This window comes from Dreissena polymorpha, chromosome 2, assembly GCF_020536995.1.
Source record: "Dreissena polymorpha isolate Duluth1 chromosome 2, UMN_Dpol_1.0, whole genome shotgun sequence".
Taxonomy (NCBI): Eukaryota; Metazoa; Mollusca; class Bivalvia; order Myida; family Dreissenidae; genus Dreissena; species Dreissena polymorpha.
Genome location: NC_068356.1, coordinates 71,380,643 through 71,400,018, shown reverse-complemented (window position 1 = coordinate 71,400,018; position 19,376 = coordinate 71,380,643). Strand labels below are relative to the sequence as shown.

The window sequence follows — 19,376 nt, the reverse complement described above, 5'->3', positions numbered from 1 at the left end:
TTACTACATGTATAGGTATTTCTGCTGTTCAGAAAAGGTGCATTCGCGATCTTTGAAAAACGCATAGGTCTCTTAATAAACTGATGTAATTTTGATTATCATATAGTCTCTCTGGATGTATAAGTGTATATTTTATAAAAAGTGTACTGGTGCATCGACAATATAAAGGGTATTAATAAATAAAAAAATATCATACAATTGTTCCAGTAAACATCAAATTGAGCTTTTGAAACTGTATGTAAATGTTTTCTGTGGTATTCTATGTCGTTTGGATGAATCATAAGTCGATTCTTGCATTATTCATGACTAAAACCTACAATCCGAGAACATTTTTTAAAGAATTGTTTCATCGATTGTTGCAGCCATGTTTTCGTACCTGAGTTGGTGGATGAAGTCTGTAGGTTTTGGCAGCTGGCCTGTGTGTTTGAACCCTGCTGTACCGACGCACTCACAGTATAGCTTGTAGTCGTAGAACGTGCTGTACTAGACCTTGGACTAGAACGAGTTGTTCGTTGTGTTGAGGTTTTGGTGACTAGACCTGAATATACACAGTATTTTCAATGGAACACAAACTCCACACTTCCAAAATAATTTATTAGTTTCACACTAAAAGAGAGACCATCATATGAGTCCACAATTTCATATATATCATGCCCATTTCCAAAGAAAGGAGTCAGTTTCAGAACTATGACTCAAATGTAAAACAAACTAGCGTACGAATCAAAACTATAATCGAATTAACATTTACTAAGGTAAAGTACTACGGACTCAAATTCTAAAAGTAATGCAGATGCCGGGGACGGCCATATTTTGGATTCAACTTTTAAAAAAATAATTATGAGCTACAGCTATTAAAAACATTATATATTTGTTATATCTTTTTAAAATACGAAAATCTGTGCAAGTCTATTTAAATAATATTCAAACTTTTTCAAAATTTGTCACACACCAGTGAATTTGCGTGGCAATTGTAGCAATGAAAACAAAATGCTATATATATGTTTAGTAAATCAAATTCGTATCACCTTTCGATGAAGCTGCCGTCGGAGATTGTTTTGCCGACGATGTGACCGGTGGTATGGTTGACGCCTGGTTACATGTAACCGGTGGTATGGTTGACGCCTGGTGAGTGACTGCCGGAACAGTGATGGCGGATCCAGTGTATGAGGGATAATACGTTCCTTGGTATAGAGTGCATCAACTTAACTTGTGTTTACCTGGTAAACAACTTCAATACAGAGGAGCTTTATAACTGCGCTAGTGTTTTAATGCAATATAAAAAATACGGCTTACAAAAAGCATCAACATAATAGTAACTTAGCCTAAAAAAATGTGAAATTGACATTAAATAATGTAAACAAACCAAACATATCAATTTATCTCAACTTTAAGAGTTGAATGAAAATGGTAAATCAAGGTAAATAACATCATTTAATGAAACATTATTAAACTCAATAAAAAGGACATTACAGCTCGGAACATAAATTAGTCAAAAGGCGTTATAAATTCCATTTCATCTCGAAAAAGAATGGTAGTACAAAAGAAGGGTAGTACAAAAGAATGGTAATAATAATTATCTTGAAAAACTCGCTCGAACTAGCAATTATAGTGTAAGGATTTATTCATTCGGATCTACTTGGAGGAATTTTCTAAAGATGGCTTTTCAGAAATATTAAAAACTGTGTAAGACAAAAGCTTCACCGGAAAACAAAACCTTATATTCACTGTCTATTATATTGGGTACACAAAATCCCGTTTTCCGAGGCAATCACCGCACTGTTGTCAGGTCCCGGCAGATCAACAGTCAGGTAACAGTTCATGTCGTAGTGGCAGAAGTAAAGACCTGAAACAGGGCATTTTAGTACCGTACATTGGTTTCCTTCGACTTTCGGTCAACATCATCCACAATCACGAAATAATTGTAACTTATGTATTGACAATTATTTAGGCATAACCATGTGTTTGTTGAAATTTAGAAATTAGGTATCAAAATGAAATTGGAATTAAGTATTATAAATTCTTTTGGTTACCGGTATTTAATATAGACGGTCCGTTGAGGCGAATAAAAGTACATTGCAAAAAAACGAAACAGTCGCTTAAATGAATATTCAACATTAAACTCATAATTATCATCATTATCACCATCATCATCATATTATCATATACCACAACATAGCTAGCATCTTTGTTATACGAAAGTTGGCTTGACGTCATTTAATGACGTCATAGCGCGTTTCAACAATACACGGAGAACGGAGTGTGTGTTTACAGTGCATGCACTAGTTGTGCACGTACAGTATATGCTTCTGTTCACCAAATTTCCCGTATACATTTGTTATTTCTACATCAGCAGAAAATGGAAGAGATACAATATACTCTTTCATCTATTGGACAAAGACAACTAGACGTGGCTATCCTCCTGGAAACAATTGTTAGTGGGGTAGATAGTAACTGTACTGTTTACTTCGTTTTAAGCAACCTAGAAAAAGAACCTTTAGAACTAGTTGTGTCGGTTTTTGCAGGGCCGTACCCAGGAAATGTTGACTGGGGGGGCCCAAATGGGGAGGGTGCGGGAGGGGATGCCCCTCCCGAATAGATATTTTTTATTAGGCACTGTTCTAGGTGAATTTTAATGCATATAGAAACATATGTTGTATTATAAATTTATGGATATATAACAAGTAAATCAGCACCTTTCTGAAGTCTAAAGCTTTAACCATTACGGGCCGTCCATAAAGTATGTCACGCTCCAGGTGGAGGGAGGGTGAGTAAGAAAGTGACAGTTTGTGACATGGGGGAGGGGGGTCAGGCCATGTGTGATGTCACACGTTTGTTTAAAAAAATGTATAATTTATATATTATTTCTTAAGTAGAATTTAAAAATAATTTTCAAAAATTTGTGAAACATTTGAATTAGTTTTATGTCAAGATAAGACGAATTGCGTATCTCCTGATTCTGTTGTTCGAATGTTTAATAGGCAACTTTGCTGGGCCGGCTTATTCAATAGGCACAACCTCCACACAGATTTCAATGACGAAATAATTGGACTGTTCCATTTTTAGTTAGTAAAGGGTTGAAAGAAAATCTAAATTATAATTTCGTTTTTTATTAGAGGTTAACACGTGGATAAATATTCCTACTGCTCATCGTAACAACCCTACAGTTATAAAAGCCTGTAATGTAAAGTTCTTTTACCGGTAAGTGAAATTTTAATACGGTTTAATAATGAATTGAGTTTTAGATTAAATTTAGAATAAGTATCAATTTTAAAAAAATGTTCGAAATGAGTTTGTGACGTACTTTAAGGGAGGGGGTCCAAGATTTTGTAACAGTTTGTGACATGCCGGGGTAAAAATGGTCAAAAAAAGTGTGACTTGCATTATCAACGACCCCTTGGTGTGAAATTCATACACAAGTTTAAAGCTTTAGATTTCAGAAATGTTTTACACTTTATAAAGAATATAAAAGCAACCTTTGAAACTAAAAAACCTTTATTATGAAATGTAACATAAAGTATGACTGTAGAGGGGGTTTGATTTCAAAGAGAAAATACTACTATGGTTATATGTCAGTAACTATCATATAACCTACTAGTATTTTCTCTTTGAAATCAAACCTCCTCTATTTAAATTTCAAAGTAAATTTATTATAAAATGTTTATCATCAACAACACAGTTTTCACTGAAATGTTTTATAAGCTATGACTCTAGAGGAGGTTTGAATTCAAAAGAGAAAACACTATTATCGTTCAGACCTACGACCTTCTGTATCAGTTCCATCCATTCGCGGTTTCTCTTTCCTTGTCCAATCAAAAGACGTGTTACACCCACCATCAAAAGATGAAGCATTGAGCACAATGGGTAATTGACAGATCGGGAATGTGTGTACAATGTGATAAGAAAACATTGCCTATGGGCTTATCTCCACTGGCGAGTAAATTAGCGCTAATCCGCTTGTGTATCAGGGGCAATAAAACACATCTGCACATTTGTATTGCAGGGAAGTGTACTGTGGGCCCTTTCATGTGAGAAAATTTGCAGTAGGCCCATTATTAAAAAATCATAACTCGACAGCCAGCTGGGGGGGGGGGGCCCGGGCCCCTGGGCCCAGTGTCTGGGTACGGGCCTGTTTTGTTGCTGATAATTTGATAGACTCATGGGGTGAACAGTGTGTTCTTTCACTTTCCAAATTTATATATACTGAGCATTACATGGTGCTGGTAATTTTCAATATAAAACACCAGGATATCCATTGACCATGTACCTTCAAACAATAGCTTGACCTGAAACTGGTTTAAGGGAAATACATCGTACCTGAAGAGTTGCATGGTGCAGCTTGAAGAGAGCCTGGGGATAGTCACATTTATTTGCTTTACTTTATTGTGGTTCATTTACTTTCAACATATTATAATCATATCTGTTTATTTAAGTTTTGTAAAGCTAAGATGGGCAGTGGAGTGAAACCAAAAGAGTCACGTTCTGAGAAAAATGGGTTTAATGCATGTACGTGAAGTGTCGTCCCAGATCCGCATGTGCAGTCCGCACAGGCTAATCAGGGACGATACTTCCCGCTTTTATGGTATTTTTGTTTAAAGGAAATCTCTTCTACACGAAATTCCAGTAAAGGCGGAAAGTGTCGTCCCTGATTAGCCTGTGCGGACTGCACAGGCTAATCTGGGCGACACTTTACGCACATGCATTATGCTCAGTAGGAGAACACGGCGGTGAACGTGTATTTACCGGCGTCCACTGCCTTGAAGTCGCCCTGACCATACGAACCAGCGTGCGGTTTCAAAGAAGAGATAAGTTGCGGCATATGAGAAGGCGAATTTCAAACGACCAATAGTTAAGTGTCAATATTGTCCCCATATCAGCGAAATAAGCGAAGTAGTATAGTTTTTGTTTACCGGATAGAATGCAGATAGAAGACTATAAGATGTATTGTTCTTACATTCTAATAAATTTCGCAAATATATTGCAATGTAAAAACAACATTAAAGAATTGTTAGTTAATATCAACTAGTTAAATTATCAACTAAAGTAAAATCGCATACTATCGATTTAATTATAACAGAAATATATGTGACTGTTGTTTTACCTACGCGTGTACTTCGCACATATGTTGCCTGCGTGTTGTTGCTTAAAGCATACCCCGTTAGAGCCCGGTTTTGAAACATCCTGCATTGCTGCGTGTTCGGACAGTACTGGAACATTCTGCACGGAATGGTTAAATTCAGAGAGCATTGTCGCGCACAGAGCTCCGGTGACGTTGATGGAACGACGTTATCAGACTCGGCTGCTGTCATCGCTCCTGAACTGACGTCATACTCGCCTGTGTAGTGTCCTGTTAAAACAATAACAACAATATTTTAAACTGTACATATCAAGATGCAAAAGACAATGGAACATCTCTTTCTTTATTGACTCTGCCAATTGGCATGATTGGTATTATTAACGTTTCTTTTAACTCAAATAAGGCATCATATTGATTTTTGTGAAAAGGATATTCACCCTACACAATCCTCGTTATTGTAGAGCTAAACTGTGAAAAACTGTAAAACAAAATAGAGATAAAAAACGATGCGCTAAGCTAGAAAAGCGTACTAGAATAAATGATGCACGCTGTATCATTCTGAAAGTGCTGGCGGCTGCCAAGGTGAGGTCCGTCTTGGTCTTTGAGCACGTGCTGGACGCCAGCAGGTAGCTAAACCCCGTGCAACAGAAGGGCAGGTTGGTCAGACACGACTGTGCGCACTCGTCCAGAGACAGCCCTTCGTCCACCGTGTCGGCCTGGCCGCTACCGAAGCACGTCGAGTTCCGGTACACGTCGAAACTTGCCAACGGGCTGTCTTGAAGGTTGGCGGACACAAACGATATGGATGCATGATATTAGTTACATGATAAACACCTGTGTTAGTTTTTTTTAATGAAAATGAAAACTTGTTAGAAGCTAAACATGTGATACAATACAAATTGTTTAACAGACGATGACCCGAGGATGTTTAACAACGAATGATTAAACTATGAATCATTTGTGCACTGAATTCGATGTTAATATGTTTATCTGTAATAAACGGCTAAGTTAACCCATTTATGCCTAGTGTCTAGAAAAAGGCATTGGCAAACAGCGTAGACCCAGATGAGACGCCGCATGATGCGGCGTCTCATCTGGGTCTGCGCTGTTTGCTTAAAGGAATTTCTGTAAGAAATAGTCTAAATATAGAAATATGTATACTAGAAATCCCTAATTTTGGAAATAAACTGATCCAATTTAGAAGGATGGGAGAGTCCTTCTAGTAGAAGGAGGCATAAATGGGTTAAGTTTTCACGACGAGATTGTCAACGTTTTACTCACCTTCTTTTATGAGCTTTCTTCTACTTTTTGAAACATTATCAACGGAGGTTGCAGTAAAGGTTGTAGTCTGAAATTACCGTTCTAACATGTGAATATATGTGCACAATATATCACTTAATTGCATGCAAGTGCGTCTTTCATAGGTTCAGTATATTTTTGGCTAACTGGGGTGCCGTCCTTACTTCGACATAAAATCAGCTTTTTGGAACACGAAAATAATCGTCTTAAGAACGTCAATGTGTTTTTTCTCTTTAAGAAATCCAAATACCACAAAACATCGCGTCGGGATCCTGCTTTCTGTATTCTGTGGGTGTATGTGGCGTTCTCAACACGTCATTAGCGTTGTCAGTGCGTTTATTTAGAAATAGCAAACGGCAGAGCTGGGCTGGACGCCTATCGTCGTTATTAAGCACGCTTTTGTCGATCGACGTATGAACGCAGTTAGAACGCCTGTCAGATGTGACGAGGCGGAGGCATTATTCTGTTGAGCTTTTTCTAATATGTGAATTTAAAAAATAAAATACATCGTATAGAAACGACATCCGCAGATATCAAGTGATTCAAGACTTTTGACGCATTTGAGACTTAAACGACAATGAACCTTTTCCGAGTTGGGTACGGGTGTATCAAGCACGAGGTCCCCGCTGTACACAGCGTTTCGCAGATCCAACATGGCCTTGACATTTGGCGGCTCCACTGTTGTCAAATTGATAGTTCCTGCAGTGGCAAATAGCTCCTTAATACATTAAGCACATAACCATTTTCATTTCCCAGAAAACCAATGTAGTTTTCAAATGAAACATACTATAGTTCGTTACATGATATGCAAGTGTATTGTTCATTAAGATTGAATAGCTTTGCGGATAGGTAAACGTTAACATTAAAACGTAAGAGTGTTGATATTATTGCGTTTGTGTCGTTTATTACAATCATCAACATCATCAACATGATCTTCACCACAACACATCACAACTACCACTATAATAATAATAATAATAATAATAATAATAATTTATAATAATAATAATAATGATGATGATGATGATCATCATCATCATCATCATAATCATCATCATCATCATCATCATCATCATCATCATCATCATCATCATCATCATCATCATCATCATCATCATCATCATCATCATCATTATCATCATCATCGTCATCATCATCATCGCCACATTTCTTTTCATCCAAGCAATACGCACTGGAAAATGAGCTGCATCCCTGCCCAAGATTCACCGAGCCGTTCCCAGGCCCGTGGGTCCGCTGAAGCAGACACTGGCCGCTCGAGGCGCAGAAGTAGAAACTATTGCAGACAAACCCCGTGTACAGGAAGCAGGAGCGCGCGCACTCTTGTATCGTGGAGGGGTCGCCCAGCACCTTGTCAACGTGCTGTGGGACAGGGTTGTTGGGGATCGGCGTGAAATACACTGGCAACCAAAAGATACGTGAATTTATATTGATCTCTAAATACCATATACCATTGAGGTATTCAGTTTCTAGAAAAGACTTAAAAACCGAACAGTCAAAATTTACGTTCTATTGGCAATTGCCAGCTATGTACAAGCGCTCTTTTACTAGATATACTTAGTATGTATGTTTTGATTTTGATATTAATTTGTAGTAAAAACCTAGGTGTGTCAGACACAGATGGCAAGCACACCGTTTTCCACTCCCCCGGGGAACATGTTTGAGCACAGTTATTATCATAGTACAAGAGTTTGTTTTCAATAATTTGCATGCAAGAATCAAAACAGTTTTATAGACTTAACTGACCGTCCCCATCTTTTATAAGTTGAGGTCAGTTATTTTTTAAATTAATGAAAAATTAATACGTCAAAGTCCAGAAAGTCCAGAAAAGCTGTTTTATGCCCATACTTTCCCTTAAACCGCCAAGTGTGACCTTTCATCAAGGGAAATTTTTAATGTGTTCGCGTCAAGAGGTTTGCAAATGGGGAACATTTTCAAATAATAGATTTATAATCGACTGGTTAATTATGAAGTGAGAGATTGAACACGATTTTGGGACGTACGGATGTATGGCAATATGGAAATTGAATTGCGTAACGCCAGCGTAATTAATTTACTTTGTGTAAAGGAAAAATCTAATGTCTTGATTCGGTTTGGGCTCCAACTGCTTTTTATTGAATGTTCTCGAGCGGTGATCCCAGTTTTAATCAGTTTATATATATATATATATATATATATATATATATATATATATATATATATATATATATATATATATATATATATATATATATATATATATATATATATATATATATATATATGTTTGGTGTTCTGAATAACTTGATAAGATCAATGCTTACTCCCCTGAAAGACTTTCTGTAGTTTGAATTTATCTATATTGATACAAAATATATTAATGCCAATTTTCTTAGTCGTTTTTCCGTGAACTTCGAGCCCTACTCATTGGGTCGGTGTTATCCACCATGCTGGAATACAGGTTCACGAAGTCGTCGTCGAGCTCGAGGCGCGTCCTCTGTAATCGCATGCGCGGCAACCCCGTCCGGTTGACCACCTTGTGCACCGCCTCCAGCAGGAAGATCTTGGACGATGCGCCCATTGGATCGGCGAACTTGCCTGCGTTAAGAATGAATGTCTATATTATTATAACATATTAAGTGTAAAAGAAAACAAAAATTATAAAGTGTTCCCATGTTTTGTCTAAATCCTGCCTGAGTATCAATGTATTAATTATACGTTTCCGCTGGTCATTTAAAACTTAAGTATATAATTTGCTTCGTGTACTTAGTAAAGTTATACCCCTGTAGTTATTCGTATTATTAATATCACCTTTCTTATGCAATGAGATCACATAAACCTCTGACAATGTTTCTGGGAAGTAAACCGAACCAAAAAATTTATTAAATAACGCGCAAAGAGCTGTCGCGAACATGTCTTTCTCACATCCATACAAACAAAATTCGTTAAGAAAATTATCTGGACCACCCGATTTACCATTGTTTAGTGTTTTACAACATTTTCTATTTCATGTGTGGTACTTATATTATTCAATTCTTCAAACATAATGTTTAATTCTCCCCCTAGATATCTCTAAAAAATATAAAATGTCTTCACCTGGTTGAAAAAAAAACAACAACAACACATAATCGGGATCATTTACCGATTTAAAACAATTTAAAAATCATCTGATGCTAAAGAAATAGAATTGCCCACAACCGATCCATTAAAAATTTTCCAATTTAACTTGGCATTTTTTTTTCTGGCTTATTCCAGTTTATGTGTTTGCAGTTTATCATAATCATATTTTTTTATATTTCTAACGCATTTCTAGCTGTCAGTTCATAGTTGATGCAGCTACATTTAAACGTTATTAAAGGGTTACAGTGAGGAAAGAAAGGAACCAGTTAATAGGAAGGGGCTACTTAATGTGAACTCTTTGATAAACTCTCAAAAAGAATATTTTTATTTTCAGCTGAACGTTACGATTTGGTGAACATAGAAACGGTCAGATGGTTGAAAATTGCAATAAGTTCGGACAGCAAGTTTTAGCCCTTAATCTGTGCAGACCACGGTTAAGATTGCTGTTCAACACTGATATTTAGAAAAGTCATAGTATTGCACCACTGGTATTCCAGCACTACCCCGGCATTCTTTATCTAGTGAATCGTGCTACGCTTCAAAACAATGACTATACATCCGGCATCACGCCGCATCAGAGCATGCTGCCTCAAACTGGCAGTGTGTTACGTGGTACCTTGAACAACGTGCCCAGGCCGATGTTGGAGAGCACCAGACCACGGTTGTAGACGCTGGCGCGGAGGTACTGAAACGCAGCCGCGATCGTCAGCTGCGGTGAGTCGCCGTCCACTGTCCCTGCACGTTATAAGCATGAATTGCTAACCATATTACATGCATGTACATTTATACATGGACCCTTTTATCTTTAATCAATGATTGCATTTGAATATATATGTATGTATTGATTTGTTGAAACATTCAAAACTACGAACAGTTTAACGTTTTTTTCTAATACAGGCTTTCCAGCAGGCCTTAACAATAAACTAGGAGAAAACTAGGATTGCCCTGAATAAAAAACTAGGAAAACTAGAAGGGTTAATGAAAAACAAGGAGTAACATCATTACAAATTTTGATGTTCAAAATATAGTTCTACTAGCATCAATCCTTACAAGCTGTTTGTCTTTGTATATCTTATTTTGGATGGTCTCAGACCTGTATATCGTCCACTCATCTGTGACTTTTATGACCTCCATATTACCAATAGTTGGGAATGCCATGCATAGCTCGCGCATCATTGTTAGTGAGCTCTTCTGTTCACGAACTTCTGGATGAAGCCACTTTACCGCTCGCACCACTGTACCATGTAGAGGAAGCTTTGTTTAAAGGTCAATTGATACTGCTTGGTAGAATTTAACCATATTATGTTTTTAGTTTTCTGTTTTCCTGGGTCAATTTGAGACAATATTTATTGTGTGTCCACACCAATTTCCAATTTATCAATATGGACCAAGTTCGTGCTGTAATGTATATAAATAGTTTGTAGCTTGCGTCCATGTTTTTTTCCCTACAACATCATACTTGATGAATCTCAGCAATAAAGACTTCAAGAGTTCAGACATCTCAGAATACAGGAGATAAAGGAGCGGTTCCCGCTTCTGGAATTGTTTGAGAAATGGTTAAAACAGTGGCCCTATACTCACCAAAAACTGTATGTGTGTCTTGCATTCCTTTCCAGAGAGCAGCTGACAAATCCTTTGATACCTTCATACCTTAATTCATTTCAGCTGAGCATACATATGATTTTCTTTACTTTTGTGGGGCAGATCTTTCACGAATTACTTGCACAGTGCTTCCCAGTGCTTTTCAATCTGTTAAAGAGCTGGTATAAGTGTCAGCCAACAGAATTGTACATGGTGAACAAACATCTCTTCATCCAGTCCCAGGTCTTCCAATGTCAACACATAGTCCTCTCGTTGGCTGATGTTAGTCCTGGTAACCCCAATGATTTCCTATGATTATCAAAATTTCTCCAGATGGTTTTATTTACATTCGGCCCATCACTGCACAAAGCTACAAGCTGCTCAATTGGCAGTTCATAGTATTTTCACCCAATGGCTCAATTAAAGGAATTGCTCAACATTTTGCCTTGAGCATGTCCGCACATGAGGCTTTTCAGGAACATCGTACTAACTTACCCCTTCTGCTCATTCCAAAAACTAACAAGAACATCAAATACTTTTTTTTCCTGTGCATTTCCTGTTTCATCAAATTGTATTGTAAAGGACTCTTTGACACTTGTATATTTTCACAATATCCGTTCGAAAATAAGGACCAAGACCATCTGATATTAGATATGACACCTTATATTTGATCATTGTGAATTGTGCAGAAAAATGATCCAGGAAACATCGACTTCAACAGGTCGCTGATTCCGTCACATTATGAGTAGGAATATCCATATGATGCCACTTTCATTGCCCATAATGCCCCTGCTTTTGCTATTTGATCGCTTACTGATAAAGGCTTTAGATAGACAGTCTGCTCCTTCTTTTCAGTATCACCACCTCATTGTTGGCTGCCTCCTTTTACATGCGATTTGAATAGCTGTGTCTGGCCTTTATCTTTGCTTACTTTCACCAAATCATTACTGCTTATGTTTTGATCCATCTGCATGGGCCAGTAACTGAGTATACTTTAACAACACACAAAGCAATACTCAGCAAAGCAGTTCCCAGAATCTGCCTTACACCATTTTGACAGGGGATCGCGATTATTGTTTTTTTTAGTCAAGCAAATATATCTAGGAAAATAAATCATTAGACCTACAGCAAACTCAAATATATTTAAAACACTATGAAAACATGTATACATATCCAAAAGACATTAAATTAACAAAACCAAAAAAATATTTAGCCCATAAAAGAATATTAAGACTCGTCACTGAATAAAACTAGGAGAACAATGAGCTTTTTATAAAAAAACTAGGAAAATGTAGAAGACTTTACAAAATACTAGGAAAAACTAGGAAAACTAGGAAAAACTAGGAACGCTTGAAGGACTGCTTATTTTTTATTGAAACAGATCTATAAACAGAGTATGAAGGATGCGTTCTGGCATATCGTTTTGGCTTGTGGGGGTGTTAAAGAGGGTCACCAACGCCATAACTAAAACACTGCAAGTAAATGTGCTTGTCCTACTGTGGTGCCAGTGTGCTGGTATTTTGCAAAAGCGTCAAAATTCAAAGCGTCATGACAGAAAAAAGCCACCATGCATTAAAAAGCGAATTTGAAAAGGCTTAAGTTAATCGCGACGTTATCATCAACCACCTGACTACTATTATATCGCCGTACTTGAGTAGTGGTAGCAGGAGGGGGTGGGAGACATGGTGGTGCCGCTGTCCGTGTGGGTCGGGCTTAAGTGACACGACTGGTCGTTTGTGCAGAAGTCGAAGCTGTTGCAGACGAACTCTGCGTCGTTGACGCAGTAGCTGGCACATTGGAGAGGGCTGGCCGAGTTGTAGATGATGGAGCCGGTGTTGATCTCGATATAGCGGCCCGGCTGTACCGTGAACTGGGCTGAAACATGAGAGTAGTAGCAGCATTTACCTTGGTTGGCGGGTGTACGGTCCATTGGAAGGGTAATATTAGTTATGTTTAAAATTAAATATTGACTGCTCATTTCACTGTGAATACCGTTAATAATATTACACACACATCAGTTCGATAAGTTGATATTGATAGTCATTACCGTATATATGGTTATTCTCGCATTATGTACATCAAAGACGTGCCCACGCTGTAAATATATTATACTTGTGATCCCATTAGTAAATTATAATGCCTATGATACTTAATAAGTTAATACCAAAAAAGCTTGGTACGTGCATAAACGCACATAACATGGTGATTTAGTAACGATGTTAAGTGTAAGGTTTCGCCGTTGTTTTGGTTTGTATACTGCATGTTTATTTAAGAAACTGAAGGATAACATGTGCGCCTTATTCTGCAATGGTGAGCAACCTAGATGGAATCTTAATCATAACTCAATCGATTGTTTACACATACTATTGGCATAATCTAAAGTAAAGACATCTATACTTATTCAGTTTACCTGCCAACCAGGTTTTATCGAGCAGTGTGGCGGTGACATATTAATTGGCGTCATCGTAAGAAAGCTGGACGCCGGAAACGCGCAATAGCGAGACGCCCATCTTTTCGGCGAACACGAGCTGGGCCCTGTTTATCACTGACTCCCCTCCGTAGCCGGGATATATGTGCCTGCAATGGCGGTGGGGGCGGTCAGCATGTTGAGATATATTCACTTTGTGGTTTATAATCACTCCTCTTCGTGCTTCTTTGTGTAAGTATATTAAATGCATAAGTGCTATGTCCTGAATACATGTGTTTTGACCATGACAATTCAATGTCAAATCCTTCCGTTGCGCGCAGTACGTTTTTATAGAAAAACTCGTTGGTAAAAAGTGTGAAAATAGAATGCTCATGGTCGAAATGCATTTTCAATAAGACAACACTCAATTGAATAAAAAAGTTCAAACCTCCTATCACATGCAGCCGTATTAATTACATTTAAATTGAGTTCTTACTTAATGTCTACGTTTCACTTACGTTAAACATCTTGCAAACATCATATTGTAGTGTACTAATGTTGAACAAGATAGGTCCGTCAAACCATCAGTTGCTAGCTTTCAAACTTTCAGAATAGATGGATATATTGTCATTACGTCATTTGTTTCATTGAACACTCTGAAGTTGACCAATCACGCTTTCAGGTCTCCTATTTAAAAACGCGTTCTTTCCCAAATAAACAACACGGTATTCATGTAGCCAACAATCAGTCAATAACGTTTATTGCGTCGCTGTCAAACGTCTTGTGTCAGGATTTGAAACACATAAAATAATAAAATAACGGAAGAGAAAATGCAAAATCAAATCGTCCATTCATACCTGGAAATTTGACCTGGAAAGTGACCTTGTTCGCCTCGGCAAAGCAGGCGCTGACGTCGAACACGCTCAGCGAGGGCGGCGTGGGCTCGAACTCAAGAAAGTTGTACGTGGCTGTAAAAGCCATCTGAAAAAATATAAGGTTGAAAGCGAAGGTCGCAGCCAATGAGCGATACAGAATTATAAGATTCATGATTAAATATTGGCTCGATTAACATCGGGGTTGCGGTATGTGTTGCAATTCGAAACACACCAAGTATGAACACCAATATTTTTTCAAAAGTAAAAAGTTTTCAAATTCCTCTATATTTTTCCTTCTATGTATATATGTTAACGTTAATTGAATCAAATAAAAGGACTACATATGTTTTCTCAATAATATTCTTCCGGTTCGATAGTATATGTACATTTTCCGGAATGTAACAGAAATAAAATGTGACAAATTCAATAAAAAAAGAAAAAGAAACTTACGTCGTTAAAATATAGCACAAGGCGGATAGGTATCTGTGACGTGATCATGTCCACACTGTCATCCGTTACATAACTCCAGCCGTCCCGAAAACACACCAACACCGGTACATATCAGTGCCTGATTGATGCTACTTAATAAGCCTTACCAAGCACTTCGCATTCAGTCACAAAAGCAGAGTTATCAAAATAAGAAAAGCCCAAGATTACTAGAGGACGAAATATGCTGTAAATATCCATCTATGGTGGATTGTGTGCACTACATACACATATCTACGGTTGCACTAACGTGACATCACCGCTCAAAAAAAGACGGGAAAACATAACTTGTGTTTTCCGCTCCAAAAAAAGACGGGAAAAACAGAACTTGTGTTTTTCCGCTCAAAAAAAAAAGAGATTAACTCGGGGAGCGGTGATGTCACCTTAGTGCCACTGTACATATCACAACAGTAAATGTTCAATAACTCTGAGATAAAAAAGTAGAAGCGGAACATATTTGATTCAGACTCACCTCTGCTTGTAAATGAACCTTCCTACAAAGTTTCAAAGATGAATACAAGATAAAGTTAACGGACGGAAGGACGGACGAACAAAGCGGTGGCAATATGCTCTCCCGTTATTTTTCCCGGATCACAAAAACAACCAAATGTATAATGAAATTATTCTCTTATGGTATTACGAGGAAAAGCTCCTGATTTGTGTTAAAAACTCAGCTATTGCATTATGTTTTATGATTACAGATTCAGCAGTATTCGAAATAAAATAATAACAGCAACAGTTTCGTTTCAAAATGTAGAAACCACATTGAATATACATGTCCATTACGCTGTGACATTGAATATTAGAGCCATGATTTTACCCACCGCAAAGAAATAAAATGACAGATCCATGGTTGTACATACCGCAATGAAATACAATGTGGGATTTATAGTTGTACATACCGTGGAATACGAGATCAAATATTATGTATACCGTCCTTAGCATGTGAGATAAATAGTTGTACATACCGCCATAAAAAAGAATGTGAGATTCATTGTTGTAAATACCGCCATGAAATAGAATGTCAGATACATAGTTGTACATACCGCCATGGAAATTTATTGTGAGATTCATAGTTGTAAATACCTCCATGAAATAGAATTTGAAATCCATAGTTGTTCATACCGCCATGAAATAGAATGTGAAATCCATAGTTGTACATACCGCCAAAAAAAGAATGTGAGATACAAAGCTGTACATACCGCCATAAAAGAGAATGTGAGATACATAGCTGTACACACCGCCATGATATAGAATGTGAGATCTGTAGTTGTACATACCGCCATGAAATAGAATGTGAGATCTATAGTTGTACATATGCCATGAAATAGAATGTGATATCTATAGTTGTACATACACCCATGATATATGTGAGATATATAGTTATACATACCGCCATGAAATAGAATGTGAGATCTATAGTTGTATATACCGCCATGATATATGTGAGATACAAAGTTGTACATACCGCCATGAAAAAGAATGTGAGATACATAGTTGTACACACCGCTATGAAATAGAATGTGAGATCTATAGTTGTACATACCGCCATGAAATAGAATGTGAGATCTATAGTTGTACATGCCGCCATGAAATAGAATGTGATATCTATAGTTGTACATACCGCCATGATATTTGTGAGAAATATAGTTGTACATATCGCCATGGAATAGAATGTGAGATCTATAGCTGTACATAACGCCATGATATATGTGAGATATATAGTTGTACATACCGCCATGAAATAGAATGTGAGATCTATAGTTGTACATACTGCCATGATATATGTGAGATACATAGTTGTACACACCGCCATGAAATAGAATGTGAGATCCATAGTTGTTCATACCGCCATGATATAGAATGCGAGATCTATAGTTGTACATACCGCCATGAAAAAGAATGTGAGATACCAAGGTGTACATACCGGCATGAAAAAGAATGTGAGATACAAAGTTGTATATACCGCCATGAAAAAGAATGTGAGAAACATAGGTATAAACACCGCCATGGTATAGAATGTGAGATCTGTAGTTGTACATACCGCCATGAAATGGAATGTGAGATCTATAGTTTTGCATACCGGCATGATATATGTAAGATACATAGTTGCACATACCGCCATGATATACAATATGAGATATATAGTTTTACATACCGCCATGAAATAGAATGTGAGATCTTTAGTTGTTACATACCGCCATGTACTAGAATGTGAGATCTATAGTTGTACATACCGCCATGATATAGAATGTGAGATTCATAGTTGTACATACCGCCATGATATATGTGAGATACATAGCTGTACATACCGCCATGATATAGAATGCGAGATACATAGTTGTACATACCGCCATGATATAGAATGCGAGATACATAGTTGTAAATACCGCAATGAATTAGAATGTGAGATCCATGGTTGAACATACCGCCATGAACTAGAATGTGAGATTCATAGTTGTAAATACCGACATTAATTAGAATGTGAGATACATGGTTTGATCATTTGACAAGAAGCCAATCTGTGTAAAGTTGTATGCGCGGCCCACGAAGGCATCGCACACAATGCCGCGAATCTCGTACTGAAATACATCAAAACACTTGTAAATGAAATAGCCATATGTTGGAATCAGGTTCTAGCACCATGAACGTATCACGTACTGGAATACACCAATATACGATAAAATGAAATGGCACTATGCCTGTATAACGTTCTGCAATAAACAAAGATATCGATATCGGCAGATATCACGAACTGGAATACATTAAGACACGAGTAAACGAAAAAAGGACTATGCAGGTATCACGTAGTAAAATGTACCAAGATACGAGTTCATGAAATAGCGCTATGCAGGCATCACGAACTAGAATACATCTAGATACGATTAAATGAAATAGCACTACGCAGGTATCACGAACTATAATACAGCGAGGTACGAGTAAATGAAATAACACTATATGGGTATCACGAACTAGAATTCAGTACGAGTAAATGAAATACAACTATCGAGGTATCACGTTCTGGAGTATATCAAGACACATAGTATTAGTAAATAAAATAGAAATATGCACTATACACCAAGATACGAGTAAATGAAATCACTATGTAGGTATTACGTACTAGAATACTACAAGATACGAGTAAATAAAATAAAACTATCAAGGTAACACTTACTGACGTATATAAAGATACTAGTAAATAAAATAGCGCTATGCTATAGTAAACACCAAGATACGAGCAAATAATATCCCTATGTAGGGATCACTTACTAGAATACTAATGCACAATGCAGGTGTATCGTACTATTATACAATAAAATACGAGTTCATGAAATAGCACTATGCAGGTATCCCGTTAAATAATACATCAATATACAATAGATGACATGGCACTATAAGAGTTAATGAAATAGCACAATGCATGTATCACGTACTGTAATATACCAAATACGAGTAAATGAAATAGCACTATGCATGTATCAAGTATTATAATATACCAAGATACGAGTAAATGGAAAAGATATCCATACTTATACGGAACATCACTATAATAAATAATCAATTACATTTCAGGCAATGGTTGGTGTTTGTGTTATATAAATTATTTACTATATAAGCAAACGTCCGTTTCTTGAGCTTTTGCTGTATTCTTAATTGATGAAGTTTACAGCAAACAATGGTATCAACTTCAAATATAGTTCTAAAGCGTATGAACAATAACACATATCCGTAGTGATCGTTTAAGAACGTAATTGACAAAATCGTCATTCGCAACTCATACAAAAGAAACACAAGCTTGCCTGGCCGATGTACGTTAGATTTAGGTCGAGGTCGAGTAGTTGTAGCGGACTCTTCATGCCCAGTACGGACGAATGGTTGTACCGGTAGGCGGTCAAGTTCTGCTGCGAGTCTTGCTGGTCAGTGATCAGGTGGCTCACAGTGCAGTTGTTGAACATCCGGTCAGTCGTGTATGCGACGCCTGCGGAAGATTATGGGATAAAGATTAACATTCACGTGCGGCGAAGCTGGAAAACACAATTTATAAGTATTAGTGTTCAAACGATGCGATATTATTAACAGTGAAACTATTTAAGTTATTAAAAAGCCATAAATGTGAATAAAACAACTAAAGTACACACATATAACAACATATATGGATTTCGACAGAACTTAGTAATACCCAATCGTGTTTGATATAAATTGGTAGCTATACATTGCTTGAAAAGCTGTTACTACATTTTCATTAATACCGATTGTTTGTGTGCGTTTTTAAACTGGTTCAAAGCCATGGCCAGGTTGCATTCGACTTAAATAACTAATTCTGCTAATGGTCGTTATGTTTTTATCAAGATATTTATCTTTATTAAACGGAAAATCGTTTAACTATGTATTGAAGGCAAGCAAAGTGGTTTTATCAAAAACATTTGATATATTTAACAATCTGACGCATCTTGCTTTTTCTATTGGTAATTTAATTTATGTCGAAAGTTAATAGGCTGTAACCTAAGCTTGCCGTTAACATTTTGAGCAAATAAGC

At 37.1% G+C, this 19,376-nt stretch overlaps 2 protein-coding genes across 19 annotated transcripts in view; both read right to left on the bottom strand.

The window, feature by feature from the left end:
• Window positions 1-19,376, bottom strand: part of LOC127867551 (uncharacterized) — an 83,336-nt gene that overhangs the window by 569 nt on the left and 63,391 nt on the right. For 2 of the 18 annotated variants that reach the window (XM_052408816.1, XM_052408821.1), the window contains 3 exons: window positions 6,356-6,422; window positions 5,605-5,849; window positions 5,172-5,344 (listed from right to left, as the gene is read on the bottom strand). In XM_052408816.1, the coding sequence (XP_052264776.1) occupies window positions 5,303-5,344; window positions 5,605-5,849; window positions 6,356-6,422 (354 nt within the window). In that variant the 3' untranslated portion in view covers window positions 5,172-5,302. Of the gene's footprint in view, window positions 1-376; window positions 539-1,025; window positions 1,844-5,098; window positions 5,345-5,604; window positions 5,850-6,355; window positions 6,423-6,956; window positions 7,073-7,566; window positions 7,792-8,794; window positions 8,969-19,376 lie in introns of those variants that run through there. The other 16 variants (XR_008043548.1, XM_052408807.1, XR_008043549.1 and 13 more) reach the window with 14 other exon arrangements.
• LOC127867553 (uncharacterized) lies at window positions 12,989-18,588 on the bottom strand. Its single transcript, XM_052408822.1, has 4 exons — window positions 14,804-18,588; window positions 14,336-14,459; window positions 13,482-13,648; window positions 12,989-13,166 (listed from the first exon to the last, which is right to left on the bottom strand). Exon 1 carries the CDS (start codon window positions 16,954-16,956, stop codon window positions 15,910-15,912), a length of 1,047 nt encoding a protein of 348 aa, XP_052264782.1. The 5' UTR covers window positions 16,957-18,588; the 3' UTR covers window positions 12,989-13,166; window positions 13,482-13,648; window positions 14,336-14,459; window positions 14,804-15,909.